Source organism: Polypterus senegalus, chromosome 5 (genome assembly GCF_016835505.1).
Source record: "Polypterus senegalus isolate Bchr_013 chromosome 5, ASM1683550v1, whole genome shotgun sequence".
Taxonomy (NCBI): domain Eukaryota; kingdom Metazoa; phylum Chordata; class Cladistia; order Polypteriformes; family Polypteridae; genus Polypterus; species Polypterus senegalus.
Genome location: NC_053158.1, coordinates 140,944,461 through 140,964,972, shown reverse-complemented (window position 1 = coordinate 140,964,972; position 20,512 = coordinate 140,944,461). Strand labels below are relative to the sequence as shown.

Genomic DNA, 20,512 nt, shown 5'->3' with positions numbered 1-20,512 from the left:
ACACTGATTGTGCAGCGGGGGGCAGTGCTACAGGGTCAGCTCTCTTTCATTTTTTTAAATAGTTAAATGCCTTTACTGCCCAGAATAAAACATTAGTCATTAGCAAGGGTATCTGATTCTCATCTGGGAGACAACAATTAGGCAAATACATTATGGTATCATTTCACATAAACGTACAACTGTCAATGCCCTCTTAAGTAAAGCAATGAGATTTCAATGCTTCTTCTACAAAATATTTTTTAAGTACACACATATTGGCATTTGTTTAATGTTGTCGCGGGATTAGTATTTCATTAAAGTAATTAACAGCTTAAAGGGGGAGAGGAGCTGTCATGTTGTTTCCAAGGCTTGAGAGGGTGATGAAAGATGATATCTGAGATCTCATCCTTTCCACTTGTTTAAGATTGTCAGGAAGAGAAATGTCAGCATTATGAAAGCAGTGCTCTGCTCTTGATATGATAAAACCTTCAAAAAAGAAAAAGGGGGGTGGGGGGTGGGGTGGTGTTGGGTGGATGCAACCCTTTTACACTGTGTGTCTGCTGCAGTTTCGCTTTATTTGTCCAATCTCTCACTGCTGAGTTTATTTATTTATTTCTAAAGCTAGCAGAAATATAATTTCCCTTCCCTTGTCTTATTCCAAGTCGCGGTATTTTTGTTTTATTGTATGTTTCACAAGCCCTAATGCCCTAGTGAAAATTACATTGTTAAATGACAGTATTTCAAAACCATGAATCCTTTCCAGCATCCCTCTGAGGTTTCAAACAGTCAACAGACTGTAAAGAATAAATAATAAAAAAGTATTGATTATTTTGATGACTGCAAGATTCAATTAAGTATTAATTTTGCCCTCCAGTGGACCTATCAAGATATTCAAAGGGGAGGATTTGGCTCAGCTAAATGCATGTAGAGTGCACCAGGCTTAAATAGAGAGAAAATGTGTTTACCTATCTCGAGAGAAGTGCATTGATGCACAGAGTCCAATATTTAAGTGGTGTGCAAATTAAGCCTCGATGACAGTGACATTGTTTGCAGCGATATGAGTATTGACCAAAGCACTGCCTTGGATGACAGCTTAAACTATTTTTATTGATTAACATTTTCATAGATTATCATGTGTCATATCAAATCCTGCATTCCCGAAATGAATACATTAAAAAGCCCCCACAGGCGTTTACCCATCGACCAGCGTACTGATGACTGGACACTGGAAGAGCCTGCCACTAGCCTGCCTCTGTGCACGCTGGTCACCTGCTCTTAGTACAGACCCATTTAGGCAGAAACTTTGCAATAAATAGCGGACAGCAAGGTCTGGGAGTTTATATCTCCATTTATAACAGGTCCTCTTTAGTTAAAAGCAGATTATTCTTTTATTTAATAATAGATAGATAGATAGATAGATAGATAGATAGATAGATAGATAGATAGATAGATAGATAGATAGATAGATAGATAGATAGATAGATATGTTTCATTGTCTATCTATGAGCTTTGGGCCCACCCGTGCTTGAATATCTGATTGCAGTTTACAAAGAAAGAAAGAAAGAAAGAAAGAAAGAAAGAAAGAAAGAAAAATAAGTGTTTCTTTTTAAAAATAAGGACAAGTTGCAATCGTTCCTTAATGAGAGCCTTGAATTGACCTACACGGTTAAGCCATACTTTAAAGTAAGTATGATTTTTGTTATTTTTATATTAAGTGTGTAGGTTTTAAAGACTGATCGGAGTTAGCTGCACAATGGTAGATAATCTAAAACCTGAATTTAGGAACGACTAAGTGAAAGATTTGAAAAAATTAAAAAGGTATAATTATTAATTTGTGCAGTTATTCAAAATCAGGTATTATTTTTTTGTTGCTGCTTATTTTGTTTTTTGCTTGATTATTTGTTAATATACTGTATATAAACTTAATTAAATTTATTGAGGAACTTTAGATCTCATTCTATATTAATATGCATTTATTATACTCTATTTATATATATATATTTATTCATATATTATATGTACATGTAGTGTAAGCTTATATTAAGCAGGGTTAAGCATGTTATATTTATAATGCTTTATATTATTATTATTAGTATTACTACTCAGTTAGATACTTCTTTCAATATTTAATAAAGATCTGTCCTAAAGCCACATAACCTGCCTAATTTCCTACTGGTTTAGAAGTTGTTCAGCATAAAAAGTGACAAACTTTAAAGGGAATATTGTAGGACATTTTTATGAGGGAGGTTTAATCAAAAAGCATAAATATGAGAGCAATCCAAGAGTCGATCTGATTTACGGTCAGTTTTATTTATTTATTTTGACTTATGGAAATATGACAGACGTCACTGAAAAGCCTACACTGCCTGATATGAAAAGTGCACATTTAAAACAAGAACACATATAGGATGTGCAAGACAGGAACAAAGGACTCCCCACAATTAATGCTCACTCCCCCTGTGTTAAAAAACAAACAAAACAAGCAAAAAAAACTATATATGTATTTTAAAACATTCTCTGCAAAAACTTTGATTTTCCTCAATACTGTGGAGCTTTAAAAGGGTGGAGAGTAATGGAAAACTCATTGGATCTGTAATAGCTCTTCACTTGACTGCAGCTAGCAATAACAGCAGGAGCAGCCTCCGACTCAGATAACGGGGAAGAGAGAGAGAGAGAGAGAGAGAGAGAGAGGAGGGAGGGAGAGGGAAAGGGAGAGCGCGAGGGAGAGTGAAAGCACACACCAAAGCTACATACGTTTTACCCTGGTCTCTTGCTTATTCTAGGATTCAATGATTACTGGACAGCTCTGCAAGCCTTTGCTATCGCTCCGGACTGAAATGAACGCGGAGTTCAGAGGTGAGGACAAAGCAGCCACTTCAGACAACGAGCTGAATGAGTCTCTGCTTGCACCCGCTGAATCAAATGACAGTGAGGACACTCCCAACAAGCTCTTTGGTAAGTCTTTTGAGGTGTTTAATATGAAAGTGCACTGGATTCCAAACAGTAGTGGAGTTTTTCCCTAGGTTTTAAACAAAGGTCTTTATCGTAAAAAGGCCACATGCACTCGAATGAATAGAATAAAAAAGTTATACCTGTGTGCAAAATAAAATAAAATACTAACTCTGGGCCTTCGTATATAATTTTGTAAAGTTTATAGCAGGATTTTTATATAGCTGCTGGAAACATTTTAAAAGAAATAATGGAGCTCTTCAATGTGTATAACGGAAAGATCCTTACAGGTCTGAAAGGTAGCAGCACTTGACCTAGTCTCGAGTGGTGCAGGAAGTTCTTGTGTAACCTGTCAGATGAACTGCTGTATTGCCTACGGGTGGCCAGTCTAGTTAGAGTGCTGGAAGTGGCTAATAAAGTTAATGGCAGTTGAAGCATCTTATAATGTCGGAGCCGCCCTACACTTCACTTTTAATTAAAACTACTAGAACGTAAACACCACTAAAAACAAATTGTGCTTTGAAACACTAATTCAAACTTTAGGAGACTGTAGATTAAATTAGACAGTATTTAACAAATAGTATTTACTAACATCCATATCTATATTTTGATAAACTGTCTGTGTGTATAAAAAAACAACAGATTGCCTTTGATTCCTAACTGAAAAATTTTGTCCAGATTTGAAACACTCATGTGAGGATTACTTGTTTATAAAGCAGTAAAACTCGATACCCAAACGTGAGAATTCTGTGAGTGATGCTGCCAAACTGACAATAAGTGATATGAACTAATTAATACACCTTGGAAAAAGGAATATTTGTAATATTTTTAGCTGGTACGCATAGATTATTTACGTTCCTTAAATATTTAATTTCAAATAAAATAGAAGCTATAACAAATTATCTATATGTTGTCAAATTGTACAAATGGCAAGAGAGATTTTAAAATTTTAATCTTTAAATCGAGTTTTGTGGTGCAACTTCTTTCAACATTAAATGTTGTAAAAAGTAATGCATATTTGTATATATATTTTAAGGAAAGCTAGATGTCAGTAAATTAATATATGTACAGTACATGGACCTAGTGTATAGTAATTGAGACAGTGATGAGTGAGTACAGCCTTTTCAAGTAATTTATCCCAGCTGTAAAAACAAAATGTATCTGTCTATAGATATTCATATGATTATTTACGGAAACATTCAACTGACTGCTTAAAAGTACATACTACACAAATACACACTGATGTGTGTGTACTGTATTTGTGTATTTATATATATATATATATATATATATATATATATATATATATATATATATATATATATATATATATATATATATATATATATTATCCATAAATAGTATAGACAGATAGATGGCCTGATTAGTCTCCTTAAATAATCATCTGAATATATAAACAGTATAAATACTACATATGCAGTTTATTAATTGTGTGCTCCTTAAAAATACATACATATGCAATTGATAAATAGGCATAGTGTCCTTGAAAAGAAATGGATGGTTTGGAAATGTACAATGTTCTTACTTAATTGATGAAGAAGTGGCATTTCGTTCAGTCATTTGTAGTGTGCCATGATCTAATGTTTTGCATCCTAAACTAGTTAACAGCTTTGCAAAAAAAGAACAGGTGAGTTATAGGGATATCCATTTTAGTGAAGTTGTTTGACTAAGACAAATATGTAAAAAAAGAGTAAATAAGTCACTTTCTAAACAAAATCTAATAGTAATCCTTTACATTTAAATAGCTCTTTTCTCACTACTCAAAGCACTTTGCAAACTCCATGCAGGGAAGACCCGGGACATGAACCCATGAGCTCCTTACAGCGCTACCACTGCGCCACCTGCATGCATGACAGTATAAGCAAAATAGCTGAAGCAGTTATTTTGGTTTTATTAATCAAAAGTCTCCTTATTTGATTACTTATTTTTCCAGTCAAATGTTGTTTTTGAACCAATACTTTAAACTTTTAATAATATACATATATATATATTTCCCCACACATTTGTGAAAAAACAAAACATTTTTAAAACAATACTATGCTTTCCTTGTTAGCACAAACTGCAGTTATTATAGTATTATTGCAAACTGCTTATAGTATAAAGTTCATATCGATTAACAATGTTTAGGTGGGGCACATTTACTTTAATCACATTATTATTTGTTTAAATTGAAAAGTATCCCACTATTTGTTGTAGTGGAATGAGAGGCACACTGCCACTAACAATACAGATGGTGTGTTCTGTAACATGTTTGAAGGTCTGAGAGAGATTTTCTTTTTAAAACATTTTAAAAGAGTTGTATCACTACTGATATAAAAATGTTAACTCTTTTCAAGTAGTATTATTATTTTGGAAAGCACTGAAAACATTACTTTTAAGAATGCTGCAGGTTTGAGTTATGTATTCACCAGATTTAAGCTATATCTAATGTCTTAAAAAAGCAGAGATGGGTCAGCTGCAAATTCATTTTTCAGGTGCAGGTTTCACAAATTACTGTGAATGGTCTTTGCTATGATGACTTTCATTTGTTCAAACATGTCAAATCAGGATCATTTCAGACTTTGACAATTAGTGTCTTTTGGAGTTTAAAGAGTTAAAGGGATTGTGTTTAATTGACCAAGTAGAAAGAAATGCATAGAATTAGGAGCAATAACTACTTAGTGTAATACAGAGTGTAGAATGACCCTACCTCTTTCTTTAGAATTTGTTCATCAACACCTAATATATCTTGATTCTGTATTTAAAGAGACATTGAAAGATCTACACGAAAGTATGAAAAACATCAAATAAAATGAAACCTGCACTTGATTCAAGACTTGTCTTTAAAAAAATCTATGAGTTAATCAATCTTCATTTTGTTGATGTTTTTATTACACCAAGAATTTATTTTTCATGTTTAACATATTTTAAGAAGATAATTCTGACTTTATTAGATTATTAGCAGCACATTTTGGTGATCTAGAGAAACGCTGTCTAGATTGTAATCTTTGGCTAACTGAGTGTTGTGCTGAAAAATAGTACATTCAAGTAATAAAATAAATACATTTTCAAAGAAAGAAGAACTGCAGAAAAATTGCCTGTAATTAAAAGTATTTCTCTCTATATATATTTTAACCTATTCAGACAATTCCATGGTATGTTTATTGCATTTCTGCATTTGTTAACAAAAATACTTTAAATTATAATATATTTAGCGTGTGTGTGGTGAGCAATACATGTAAATTTATATGTATCAGCTAAAGAACAAATTTTTAAGCATTACTACATGACTAAATGGTTCAATCAGTAAACACAAAAGTGCTGATGATTTGCAAATTTCAACATTAGACATCAGATTTATATACTATAGATTGTTTCATCCATTCATTCGTGATACTTCTCATTTTGGAGTCTATTTATTTACATTCAATGGTTAATTTAGTCACATTATAAAATTACAGTTCTGTAAAAATAAAAAAAAGTAGTAGTTTGTTATAGTTGAAAAGTTTTAGTTATACTTAGCTCTATAAGTGTCAATTGTCTGTCATGCTTAAGCTCTCTAAAAATATCAGGTCGATATTCTTCTGGTCTTGTGGTGTTTATTGCCTTTTTAAGTTGATTGCCTTTTACTAGATATCCATACTTTTATCCAGGTTTATATATATATATATATATATATATATATATATATATATATATATATATAAATATGCATTATATAAACAAAACCATATTATTATTCACCATGCATATATAATTTATGCATTGACACACATAATTACGGATAATTAAATGACAAATATACTTAAATTGCAAATATACAGTATATACACACACATAGTATAACACACAATAACAGCTTAGACTACAGAATTTCTTTTGTTCAGAAAATGTCAACATAATTAGCTTAATGCAGTTATTTCTTATACATATGATGTGACAACTGCTTAGATATATTGGATGCAAATAACATTGATTTTGTGTCCAGTTTGTCTTAGTTTCCTTGCAGAGTTGGAGACTTGTCTCATCTAGGCATGTCACAAAAGCAAACTAAAATTGTTCTTTAAATTTATTCTGAAGACAAGAAACCAACCTATATAAAGTACATTCTAATTCAGTTGAGGTTCAAAATAGGGGAAGAAAGTAGTAGTGAAACCACGTATATTGGTGGTAATTATCAGTATTCTAAAACAGTAAAATTTTTACTTTTTAAATCACTTCAAATTATGAATAAGCAGCAACAAATTTGTGGGTTACATCTGCTGGATTTTCTGGAAATTAGTTTTAAAGTACATGATTCAATACAATTACAGAATCAAACAATTTGTAAATATTATACTATTAAAAGTAACACCATAGTTATTGATTTATATTTTCAAAATATGCCTGGAATATTTTGCATATCTGTTAATAATTTCCTACTTTGCAGTTACAGAAAATATACAATTTATCTTTTTTATAACCTTTAATTGTTGTTTTTTTATGTTAACAATTCATATTATAACATTTATTTTATATAACATAAAATGTGACAGTATTATAAGTAGCAGAAAAGTCCGGGTTAACTTCAATTTTGGACATTCTAATATTAATTATATGTATTAAACTAAACATAGAAATACATCTGAAAAATGCTTATTAGCATCATATTTATGGTAATTCAAGGGCTACACAAAACCTTTTTTATTGCATATGTAACTCCAATTTTCTCTAATTTAAGGTGATCCTCTTTTTTAAATTATCTGGTTTTAGATTTGTTTATTGTGTCCTGCTACAATCTGGCTATTGATTAATTTTAAAAATCCATCTTAATGAATTTTGCACTTTTCTGTCACCATTAGACTATACACCTGAGTAAATATAACCCTAATGAGTTTGGTGATGAGATTGTGATTTTTTTATTTTTTGAAATTTTATATATATTTATATATATATATAGGGATAGATATAGATAAATATAGATATAGAGATAGATATAGATAGGTACATATACAGATAATCATGTGTTTATTTATGTGTGTACGGGAGCACATATATTTATATGTTTCAATTCTCCTTCTCCTTCAAATTGTCTTTGAAGGATATAAAAAAGACAAATCAGAGAAAGTTCAGACTTACATTTTTAAACCAAAGTCAATACAATACATAACTGTGTAATAACTGGAAGCTCTTAAATTATAACACATCATTTCCTGAAAGTAGCAATTATTATCTAGGATGTGAAATCTGTTTTCATGTATTAGTAAAATTCTAGGGAAAGAGAATAATTTGTGTTGTATCTTCTGATCCTGTGTAATTTCATTAGAGAAACTTTGGCAATAGATTCATTTTGCCAAAGGATACCTATCTGTCAACAGCCAGTAAAAATAGATAATTTGAAACTGTCAGAAACTAAGGCTAGTTTTGATTAAAAAGTCTGCTGCATGATATATTTTGGCATTAATAATACATCAGACAACCACACATTGTGAGGAAAAATAGAGGAGGTTATCAAAGTACAATATAAAATAAAGAGACCCACCCTCCTGAAAAAGAAATAGAGATGAGTGTATTCTCTTTTTAATTAAAGTGTTACAGTGACATAACTACATAGTAGGGGCAATGAACATTAGCACTTTCAGTCTGATTTCAATACTTAAGAGGAAACTAAAAACCGTACCATTTTTTTTCTGGCTGCTGCGCTGTCAGGGAGCGATCTGTGTAAAGTTTTCAGCTGTCAGGTTAATAAATTTTTAAGAATATCCCAAGGCAAGAATCACTAAAGAAAACTCACAGTAACAGTTTCATATCAGTAGTGTAACAATTTTTTTTAATAACCATAGAGCTGCTTTTTTATCTTTGTATCTCATGTATTTCTGTATGTGCCATTTGCCAGTTAAATATAAAGATTTTTGTGTATCTGATTGTCAAAAAAATGTACACTTGCATGCTTATTTGTTACATCTATATATTGCCTTGCTGTCATTAACTTTCATTGCTGTAATTAACAGTATATGTTTAACTGCTGAGGAATCAAAAAGTATATCTTTATTTTGAAAATGGAAAAGTTTTTTAAAAGAAAGAAGAATGTTTTCCCCCTCCACAAAAAAAGAAATTTTTAATTTAAAGAAGCGATTGATCTTGTGTTGACTTTGATGTGTGATTGTTAGGCCTAATATCATTATCTGTGCATCTGGCGATGTGGCAGTGGGATCCAGCAGCATATCTGTGCACTTTGCTGGTATTAGTCAGGCGGTTATTTATTCTTGTGATTGATATGCTGTATACACACAGAGGGAAATGAACAACCCACAGTGAAGTATGAAAAATATCCCATTGGGTGACACCAGACCTTGTGTCTCATCGGTTTTGCTTTTGTGACCCTGGGGTAGCACTATGAATAGATGCACAGTCCTGACTTAAAAACCAGCTTTCATTTCTGCATGGCCTGTTAAAACACTTTTCAAAAATATTGAGCTACTACCATTACATAATTGAAGAGGAAAGAAAATAAAGAAAGAAATATTGGCATGACATTTAAAAGTCATGTTTTATACCTTGGCTGGTCATTTACAATATTCATTTTTATTATTTTGCTGTACATTTATTTATACTTGAAATTTAGTCTGACTGATGCTCTCATCAAGATGGGTGTGGGGGTGGAAGAAAGAGAAAGTAGAGGTAAATATTACATCAATCAGGAGAACACAATCAGAAACTTTCAAAAAGCGAATACATTAAATGTATCATAACAGCGCGAATATACAAACTAGCTATAAACAGTTATATGGAAGAGATGTTTAAAATTTCACTTACCGGTAAATTCATTTTGTAAGCTTTTTGCTGTCTGTCAGAGGCCATTTTATATTTTTACTTATGATCACAAAGAAAAGGGTTTTTGAACAGTGTTTACTTTTTAAAAAAATGACATTCTTATCTAAGTAAATGTTAAGGATATAACGTTTAACCATACAATATTGTTTATTATTTTATAAAGATGATTGTGAATGTTTTATTAGACAATCATATATTAGCATTTATTTTCTTGTTAAAACATAATTATTTATCTATTTGCTTTTTATTACCCTTGTTTTTCATATCTGTATAAGAAGTTAGAATTACTATTTAGTTAAAGCTTTCTCATGACATACTTTTATGTCTTAGCTTGTTTCAGAGTTTTACACTAATTATATTGCAGTTCACTCTTTCATGCATCCTTCCACTTCCAATTACTGCACATTGTTTATTACTTTTCCATGTTTCCATTTTTCTGCTTTCATTTGCTGCTTTTTCTTGCCCATTGTTGCAGAGAGCCGGTTAAACAAAAACTGCACACGTGCTCTTTACCACGTTAGTACAAGTGGTTCTGACAAACAAGTCAGTTGACCCCACAAATGAAGGATTTTGAATGATTTAATCAGTCATTTTTTTAAAAGTATCTTTCAGGTTAAAATGCATCACAAATATTAAAATATTAAAACATTAAAATGTTAAAAATTTAGCACACCATAGGCATTTTCTCTGCTTTCATCAGAATTAAAGCAAATAATGTGCTGGTTTTAATTCAGTAAAAGCAAATTAGTTCTTTATTAGATGAATATTACAGTATGTAGATACATATATCTACCACATAAATGTGCTCACATAATTTATGTATAAATAAGTGTTTAATGTTCATTTATATTTACACACCGACTTGTATTTAGTGCTCCTTTTCAAGGTTGGTTTCTGTTTACAGCTGTTTCCATAATAGCCTGTAGCTCCATCCTGGATAAAAAAGCGTAATAACTGAATGGATTTTTAGAGGAAAATACTAAATAGATTTTAGTAATTTGTAGGCTTTATGCCATTGAGAGCCACTGAGAGTGCTTTTAGCATGCATGGATTTTAAGAGCAAGGTGAGAAAACTTTATGCAAATATAATTATCAGTTTGAATGAGGACATCCTGCGGGAAAAAAAAGAAGGAACTGGTTGATCCTGTACAGCTTGGTTGGCTCTTACAGTAGAGTTTTTATACATTAAACAGGAGCATGTCAGCATATTGTTCATTTCCTCTGTTTTTGTTTTTGGCTTTGAGACAACACAGAATAGTCGATTGTTTGATTGATAAGAGTTGACATGGTGAAGACCATACTTGAACCAAAGGGCAGGCCCAATGCTCAGGAAAAAAAAAAAAAGCAGCTATTTGTCAAAGCAAGACGGTGCTTGGGCAGATGGTGGAAACAATAACATAAAAAAGACACATCAATAAATCAATCAATCATTCAATAAATAAATGTATAATAACATTTAAATAGACTGTATTGAATCCAGACAGTGACATGCAAAAATACAATGTGGATTTATCTTAATTTAAAAGCACTTTACTAGATACAAACCATTTTGTTTTATCCATTCCGATAGAGAGCTAAATCTTAAAGCTTATTACTGTACTTGTTACAGACACAGCAAGCCAAAAGAGCTAAAAGCAGAAAACTTCGGCAGAAGGGCTATTATATCCTGTTGTGCCTTACAGTTGAATTTTGACAGAAACACACCAGGCATTTCAGTTGCATGAAACGGCTAAGCTGCACAAAGCAGGATGCAGTACCGCACGCCAGCTGGTGGATGAGCATGTCAAGATTACCCTGTAGTTCGAGGCCCTACTTTAAATGATTCATAAAAAACTGAAGCCAAAAACACAGAGAGAAACAAGGTTACGCCTGCAAGCATGCACATAGATCAAATTTTACATTGCTTTTTAGGATCCTTTACATTCTCTCTATTTTTTATTTGCAGCTATTAAAAGACAGTATGTAATTAGATAGGATTTAATAAAAAAATGGAGAAAATGATTTAAATTAAACCAGGGTACATACATTGATTCAAATAACATTTATTTTGTTTTTCGGTTTCTAACACTCCTTCATCCTGGTAGAAGGCCACACTTTATTTGATTATAATTAGCTAATTTAGAAAAATGTTTCTGTCGTGTAAATTTCTTAAACAAGGTACAAATTGGAGTCTCAATGTCAGAACATAACTTAACACTGCAACATTTTACAGATGTATGGCAATATGTCAGCTATAAATTAACATGGGCAATTTGAAAAGATTCTGGGCTTAGCCTGCTTTCTTGACAATGAGGGTCATATAGCACTTTTAAGTCAAAGTAGTTTCTAGAAAACACATCTTTCTTACTGTCTTTTTATTGTAAAAAATATCTGTCTTTTCTTGTAAAATACATTTTAATTAATCTAAAATATAATATGTGTGTAATAGTGAGGAGGATCTGCTACAAGAAGCCCAATTTATCAGGTCTCCAACATAATGCAAAATGTATAGAGCTACATTACTGTATGTTTGGAGAATGCAATCCCTGGCAGCTGACTAAAATTGATTTATTTATTTTCGTCTCTCGTTATTTCACATTACAACTGTGTAGGTCACAATATTATCTTGTTTGGGTTACCAGATATGCTAATGTTTCAATGCTATTTGGACACAAACTGTCTTAACATACATTCACCCTGTGTGTGGAATGTTGATTTGCATCTGTCCGCTACTTTGACAAATGAAGAAGAAGCCAGAGATGAGGTATACTGCAGAGGCAGTTCAATCCCAGAAGACTCAGCAAACTCTGGGACATTTAATTTGACAAAAATTAATAAGACAAATGAAACTGTGTGCACTTCACATTGTACACTATTACATACATTTACCAAAATTTATTTCATACTTTTATTAATAATAAGAAGGGTCACCATCACAGCCACTTTTAGCCGTTAATCAGGAAAACAGAAAACAGCATACTAAAGTAGTAAAAAGCACTTCTATTTTGAGTTTAGTTTATTACTTAACACTGTAAGTTAAATTGTGGTTTTGAGTAGTAGTTTTTAAAATCAAGTTGTTTGCTTTTTTTGTTTTTGTCTTTGTAAATTAAACTGTAAAGTAGTAAATAATAAAGGCATGAAAAAACTAATCAGTGGCACAGCTGTCCTTTGAATTACAGTGATCTGTTGTCATATCCTTAAAGATTACAGGACCAAGATAACATTAAACAAAAATTAACTACATTTTATTACTTTTAGATTTTCTGGATTGTACAGTATATTGCAGTTCAACTTTTGTATTTTTGTCACTCAATCATATAAAACACCAAATGTAAAAATGTAAACAGTAATATTGACCAAAGGACATTGCATACAGCGTAAAAGTATAATGGCATCTTTTCCAAATTTAATTTCTCATGTAATGTAAATGGCATAAACTCTAGATAAAATGAGAAATGAAACCAAAGCACAACTTCAATATTCGTGCCATTTACTCTATGAACATATTTCAAAAAAACTTTCTCCAGATTCTATTGCTATACCTAGATAGATATATAACATTTTTCTTGCTCATTACATCATGAACTGCACAAATAATCCTCAATCTGCAGTTTCAGATGTACTGGGTTGCAGTTTGATGACCTCATTTGGAAAAAAGTTGAGTGCTGAGAAACATCTGTTCATACAGGTGTATAATTACTGTTAATTGATGACAAGAAATATAATACAATGTATTCGTGTTACTGAAAAATTGAAAAATGTGCATATAATCATAGGAAAATAGTCAGTAGAAAAATACTGTATTTGTATATTTATTTTAAAAAAACATAAAATCTGTAATTTATAGAATTATAAGTACAAGAAACTAGATTTCTGAATATAAACAGACCTTTTTTCTGTTTAGCTTATATGTATGTATAATTTTATTTTTATCTACCTTGCAAAATATACATCAGACAAGTGACTCAGTGTTCAAATTAGTCATAAGGCATTTCTGTAGTCAAATCTGAATAATTATATTGCTTCTGTAATGAATAAATCATATTATTAATCACATAAAAATAACAATCAATTTCATCACAATCATTTTAGATTTCTTATCGTTTTAACCTTATATTTTAGTTAGGGTAATAAGATGGTGAGAATTAAGAAATATAAGATTTAACATTTGCTTATCTTAACTGTAAGCTCTCTTCACAGTAAATCTACTAGGATGATGAGTTTAATAGTTTAAATAAATACAACATATATAATAATTCTAATAAATACAGAATAATAATAGTTATTTTGCAGTAAAGGTTTCATACTGTATGTTCTATTTTTTAACATTTTTTGTTCATTACTTATTTGTTTAAAAAATATAACTATAAAAACATTTTATTTTTTGATGTTTGTTCTGAACAGTGCAATTTAATTAGCCTTTCAAAAATTGTTAGGCCACTTGTAAGGGTAAAGATTTTTAATCCATCACATACTAACGTCAAATCCTGCTGTGAAAAATAACATAACAGAAATGATTGAGTGTATTGACCCATATAGCTAAAAGATTAATAAAAGTGTCATTTTTAAAGCTTTTAAAATGTGTGAGTTTTGTCCTTTTGCATTTTGACTAGAATTATGTTTTGGAACACTGCTACATAAACCCTTGGTCACTGTCGCACCACTATTACTATTAAAGCAAGTGAGAATGGGGCAAGCTTGCTCAATTTGTGCCTTTTCATTTCTTCTTTCAAAGCCAAGGATTAGGCCTCCAAGTAGTTAATTATTGTGGATCGCTGAGTGCGTCAGTTTCCTTGAGTCAAACAAAATGATGTCTGATGTCCTTCATGTTCCAAAGACAATGCCCTTTCTCCTTCAATCTGCAGATAAGGTTCAATTCATGTGGAAAGTTTACATGTTGTGCGTGTTTCTCTGCTGACGTGCTCGCTAACTGACAAGAAGAGCCTGTAATAATAGTAATTGTGTGTACACTCAGCAAACATTAAACAGATTTCTGTTCAACTGATCATTTTTATTATTACTTTTTTGTTTAAAAAATGCACATTTTTGAAGAGTATTTAAAATAATCTTCCACTTGAGCTATCAAAACCCATAAAGCCTGGCATGTAAAGTAAATTGTTTGTCACTTCCTGCCCACCTACTATATTTATTGTCAGGGTAAAATGGACATTAGTTGGAAAAGCAGTTGTTAAAGGCCAAACAATTTTTTAGATGGCAAGGATGTGTACAGTTTCTACTTTTTTTTTCCCAATGAAACACCCCTTCAGACATCAAAAGACAAGATAATAAGACACTTCAAGCACAATTCGGTATTATATTCAACATCTAAAGGCTCATCTCTTGTCAGTTTGCATTTACTCTCCCAAGGATGTGATGCTTCTATCATCATTCTGTCAAGGGGAGTCTGGCTGAAACGACAAGGGCACCTATTTCACACACTTAGCGTCTGCATGAAATAGCCTGTACTTATTCTGATTCAGCCAAAATGGAGGAATAATTTGAGAAAGGTCAGACAGGAATAAAAACTTTCATTGATTTGTATGATCAGGTGCTTTTCAAACGGCATGTCTGCTAAGGGTTGTGGTTGATATTTGTTACTTTATTTAATACTGTTTAGCTCGTTTTATAGGCAATGAAAAGGGTTTTAGTTATTTGTTTATTTATTTTTTAAGAAAAGTGGCAGTTGCATCCTTGAAAGTGTTCGAAGGACTGAGTAATTGACACTGCTTGCTTCTTGCAGTACTTTAGAGAAAAGAGAAAAAATTATAAAAGTATTCTACTATCATTTGAATATGTTTTTATATTTCTGAGGTTGTTGCAAAATTTCTAATATATTCCTTGAGGGAAAAAAAAAAACAATCCACAAGTCATTTGCATATTTAAGACCTTCATTTTAAAATTTAATCCAGTAGAAAAAGAAATGCGGTGTTCAACCTTCATGTACATGTCATTCATTAAAGAGAACTAAAATTCCTTATAAGTGTGCTATGACAAGCAACATGCCTGCAGTGTAAAATTCCATTGCCTTTTTATTCCCTTATTATTAGCAGTGGACTCTGTACTTACTATGGTATGTGTTTGAAAGTCCTTAATGCATTACAAGAAAAGCACATATTATCTGTTCCCTAATGCTTTCAGTTTGCCTTCAGCTACCGTCTTTAAGTGCCGGTACAAAGTAGATAAATAAATAAATAAATGCACCTTTTTATTATAATTTTTATTATCCACTAAATCTTCATTTTCCCCTCATCCTTTCACTTGCATTTAAATATTTTATTATTGTGCTGCACTTTTTGTGCAAATTACTTAACTTTTGCTGATGTTTATTTTTCTGAGTGATAAAAACATACAAAAATGCTCAAATATAAGACTTCAGTATGGATTAGCACAGTATACTGTATGACTGGGCTACTTTAACTGGACAAATATGAGTCAGATTTTTGCATTATTATTATTATTCTAACGTATTTGTGTGTTTCTTTTCTTTCAGTTTAAACATCAGTATTCCATAACTAAACATAATTGCATTTACTTATAGATGTCTTGACATTTGTTACATGTTGCCATATTATATGTAAAAAGGACAAATTGATAAAACATTTTTGGTAATTATGAATCAGTTCTAAAAGGTTTTTGAAGTGGTATTTCTACACAGTGTACATTGGTAACAATTTAGAGTAAAAGTTATCAGGTGCATTTAAGTCAGGTACTGTACTTATGTAAATAGCCTAACAAATGTCTTGCATGATCTTAGTAACACTTAAAAAGTGCCAATGTAACACTTTAAACAGGGGCTACTTATCGTGTCTCTTTAGTTACTTACTGCAAATCTAACAAGAGGTTGACAAAGGCTTTGTGTTACACAGCAATATTTGATTATAAGCTACTACAGCAGTTCCTACGTAGTCATTTTTAGTCATGACGTTTTTAGTCATTTAGTATTACTTTTTAGCTTAAATAAAGTATTCTGCCTTTGCAGGGAGACAATAGAGAGATGGACAGACATAGTCGATGAGCTGGCATCTCCATGCTAAATATAAAAAAAAAATCTTTTACTTGTCTTTGTTTCTACACCATTATTACTAATTTAACATAGATTTGATGTTATCATTAAAAGTGTATCAATTAGGTCTTCATGGCTTGAATACCATGCCATTGTCCATGTGGAGTTTGCATTTTCTGCATGTGGCTGCATGGATTTTTCTATGGCTATTTCCATTTTTCTCTCACATCCTGAGAGATGTGCAGATTAGGGCAGTTGACAATTTCAAGCTGGCCCTGTTGGACTGTGAGCATGGGTGCCTAAGTACGTCTTACACTGAACTGCTGCCTTTTCAGGGTTGTTCCCTGCTTTGCATCTAGTTCTGTCAAGATAGGCTCTGGCACCCCCACAATCCTAAATTGGATTAAGTGCTTTTGAGAATGCTCCCTATAATATCATATGATATCTTTTGTCTCTTTAACAAACTAAAGCATGATTTATATGGGATATTCTACAAACTGTAGAGTTAAAATGTTTTTAACAAACATGAATTTACAAAAATACTTCCTTTTTAAAGCTTCTGAAGATGAACTATAATAAGCTTATATACAGCTACAGCTTTCAACCCAAGTTTCATAAACTTATTTAATTCACATATTTTGGCATAAATCAAATGTAAAGCAGGAGCCAAACCCATTCGGGGTGTCAGTCCAGTGCAATGCACACTCAAGCAGAATAGGCCCATTTAGACAAAAAAATTACCCTAATATGCATGTCACTGTGAAGTAAAGCTGGAGATGCTTTGCACAGAGAATGTAAACTAAGAAAAGGCAGAACATGCAAACTCTAGGCTGGTATTCAAATTGAGTCTCCAGTACCTGTGAGGCCACAGTACTAATTATGTTACCTTTGTGCCAACAGTCAACATTTATAAAATAATTTAATATAAACCATGTCTCACTTGATCTATTATATGTATTGCCTTCTTGTGACATTTAAACAGTTTTTTTTGTAAATGCAAATATTCAGAGTTATAGTTTATTGGTACAGTATGTGACAAAGTATAAGGAGATTTTTACTTTCATTTCTCTTACATGACACACGTATAATGCAAAAACCACACAATAAAAACCATACCAAACATTAAATACAACATGAGATAATACATAAGAAACCATGCATTAGGTATGGTCATGTGGCTGTTGGTCCAAGTGTCAAATTGAGTTGCCTTATGACCTGTGAATAAAAACTGTCACCAAGTCTAGTGGTGCAGATGGCAATTGACATAACAGAGGAGAAAGGAAAGTGACTCTGCGGGGAGGCTGATGTCTTTAATACTGTTTGAGTTCCTATTGCAGTCTATGCTATATATGTCCTGAACAGATTACGATAGTGTCTACATCTTAGGAAATATCATAGAGCCATGTTTAAGTTTTCTTCCTATGCTAATTTATACAAAGATGTATACCATGGTATTTTAGCATTGAAATGTAAGTATTATGTTTAAAAGGTATTTGTGATTGTCCTTGTTCTGTTTTAGACACAGGTTCATTTCATTTATTTTATCTGAAAAATATATATTTTACGTAGCAATACAAATTTTTATTAAAATACTTTCAAATGATGTTTTACTTGGAGTGGAATCCAGACAATGCAAACATAAAATTGGTTAAATATAATTTTTTTTGTAGAATGTCTTTTGAGCCTGGTGAAGCTCAAACACCCATGAGTATACAAAGATTTGTCTGACTTACAGTATGTGGCACTGAGAGAAATAACTCCTTTTGTGGAGGTTAGTGAATTTAAACTTGCACTTAAGTCAAATTTATACCTTCTATATAAAGGAATGTGTATAGCCTCTGTCTCTAGGTATTTGTACTTCAAAATCCATTCATTCATTCTCCTAACCAGGACAGGGTCACAAGTACTTCAAAATTATGATCCATAAAGAATAAGTAGTAGTTGTAATTAACTGTTCTAAATCATCTTTTTAAAAGATTATTTAAACAATCACAGAAAAGGCTTTAAAATAAACATCTGTTTCAACACAAATTGTACCTCTTTGCAAAATGTAAACAAAATGACAGTGAATCAAGACACCAAAGACAGAGTTGTTGTTTAAGGCTATCCTGATAGAGGTATGACTTACCTTCTCTGTACGAAACTGATTATAATGAAAACTACAACACAGGCAAGTGTTGTCAAAAGCATTTTAATTTGATTATTTTTTTTGTTAAGCAACACTTCATAAGTAAATCAGCAGAGACAACCCAGTTTTCTATATTGTTCCTTTCTACAAGAGCACATCAGATAACTTAACACAGGGCTTAAAATTGGTCAAATAAATATTTAGGAAATTGTAACTACATGAGCCAGTAGTATCATAGGTATTACTAGTCAATGCATATTATTTACAGTAAATAAATAAAGTAATTTATTTTTATTTCTAACTTCCTCCTATTTTAAGACGGCATTCACTATGTCAGATTGATTGATGTCTCAACGTATTTACGTGTGCAGTGAGTGTGGTGTAAAGATTCCAACATGACAGATGGGTTGTATTTCATTTGTTCCCTAATTGGCATTTAGCCATCATGTAGTCTAGTACTGATAATATATTAGAAGTTCAAGCCATAATAATTGTCAGTGGTATTACATGAAAATCAGGAAAATCATTGCAAGCACAAATTGATTTTCAATGAGAATCTCTAACAGCCTAATTGTGTGCTTGTAAAGTACACAAACAATGTCGTTATTGACAGATGAAACCTAATAAATCATTAACAATAAGTTAAATATTAAAAACAAGTGAAAACAAATATCAGTGTTCACGAATTATAAAGAAGAATGATATTTTGGCCAATATGCACTTACTTCAAATGTTTATAGGCCAACCGAATTTACCTTATGTTTCCCTTGCCCTCAAATACACTCAATACTGTTCTACTACAGCTAGAACAGAAATTTGTTTTGTAAAGTATAATTTGAATATTATCTATTTACATGTTTATTATAATTTCCTTAATACATATAAAAGTCATAATACAACGGGACCCGTTTCAGCACCAGAACACACATGTCGTAAATGTAAATACATTACGGTGAGATAACAGTCAATCACAGGAAACACACATTAATTTTTACTATAATATGACAGATTAGAAACCACATTTGAAACACAAACACTTGTTTAATGTAAAATTGACTATTAAACTAACTTTTCACTTGCAGCTTCTTGAGAATAGTTTTAACTTCCATCCTGGTCTTGGTTAGTGTAAAGTTTATTCATTCTCCTCATACTTGCATGAGTTTTTCTCCTACATTTTAGGTTAGGCATATTAAGTTGTATGTCAGCTATAAACTGGAATAGTACAAGCCAGAGTTTGAGCTTTTGATGTAAAAGCATTTCATAAGTGTTGGTTCTTACGTGGTGTTCCATGCTGCTGGGACAGATTCTGGTCCCCATGACTTAAAACTGGATTAGGAAGGTTTGATAATAAGTGGATGGATAATCAAAGTGAACGTATATATTTGGATAGTGGTATGATACTGAGTCCTACAGAAAACTCACTTGTATACTATAAGTAAACCTAGGGCCTTTATGTGGAGAGAAACAAGTATTAGAAAATGTTCTGGATAAGGAAATCACTTTAGTGTCCAGTCTTAAATAAAGTAAAATATAATTTATTTATCAAATGAAGACAAGGAGGATAAAAAATAATAATAATTATTATAGTACTGATGAAACTCATGCCTGACACAATTTAGACCTTAGAGTCTTACACTACTTGAAATTTACAAGGTCAGAAA

General features: G+C 31.7%; 1 protein-coding gene across 2 annotated transcripts in view; it reads left to right on the top strand.

The window, feature by feature from the left end:
- Positions 1 to 2,750: 2,750 nt before the first annotated feature.
- pou6f2 (POU class 6 homeobox 2) overlaps positions 2,751 to 20,512 on the top strand; it is a 459,367-nt gene continuing 441,605 nt past the window's right edge. For both annotated transcript variants that reach the window (XM_039754180.1, XM_039754179.1), the window contains exon 1: positions 2,751 to 2,934. In XM_039754180.1, the coding sequence (XP_039610114.1) occupies positions 2,769 to 2,934 (166 nt within the window). In that variant the 5' untranslated portion in view covers positions 2,751 to 2,768. The remainder of the gene's footprint in view (positions 2,935 to 20,512) is intronic.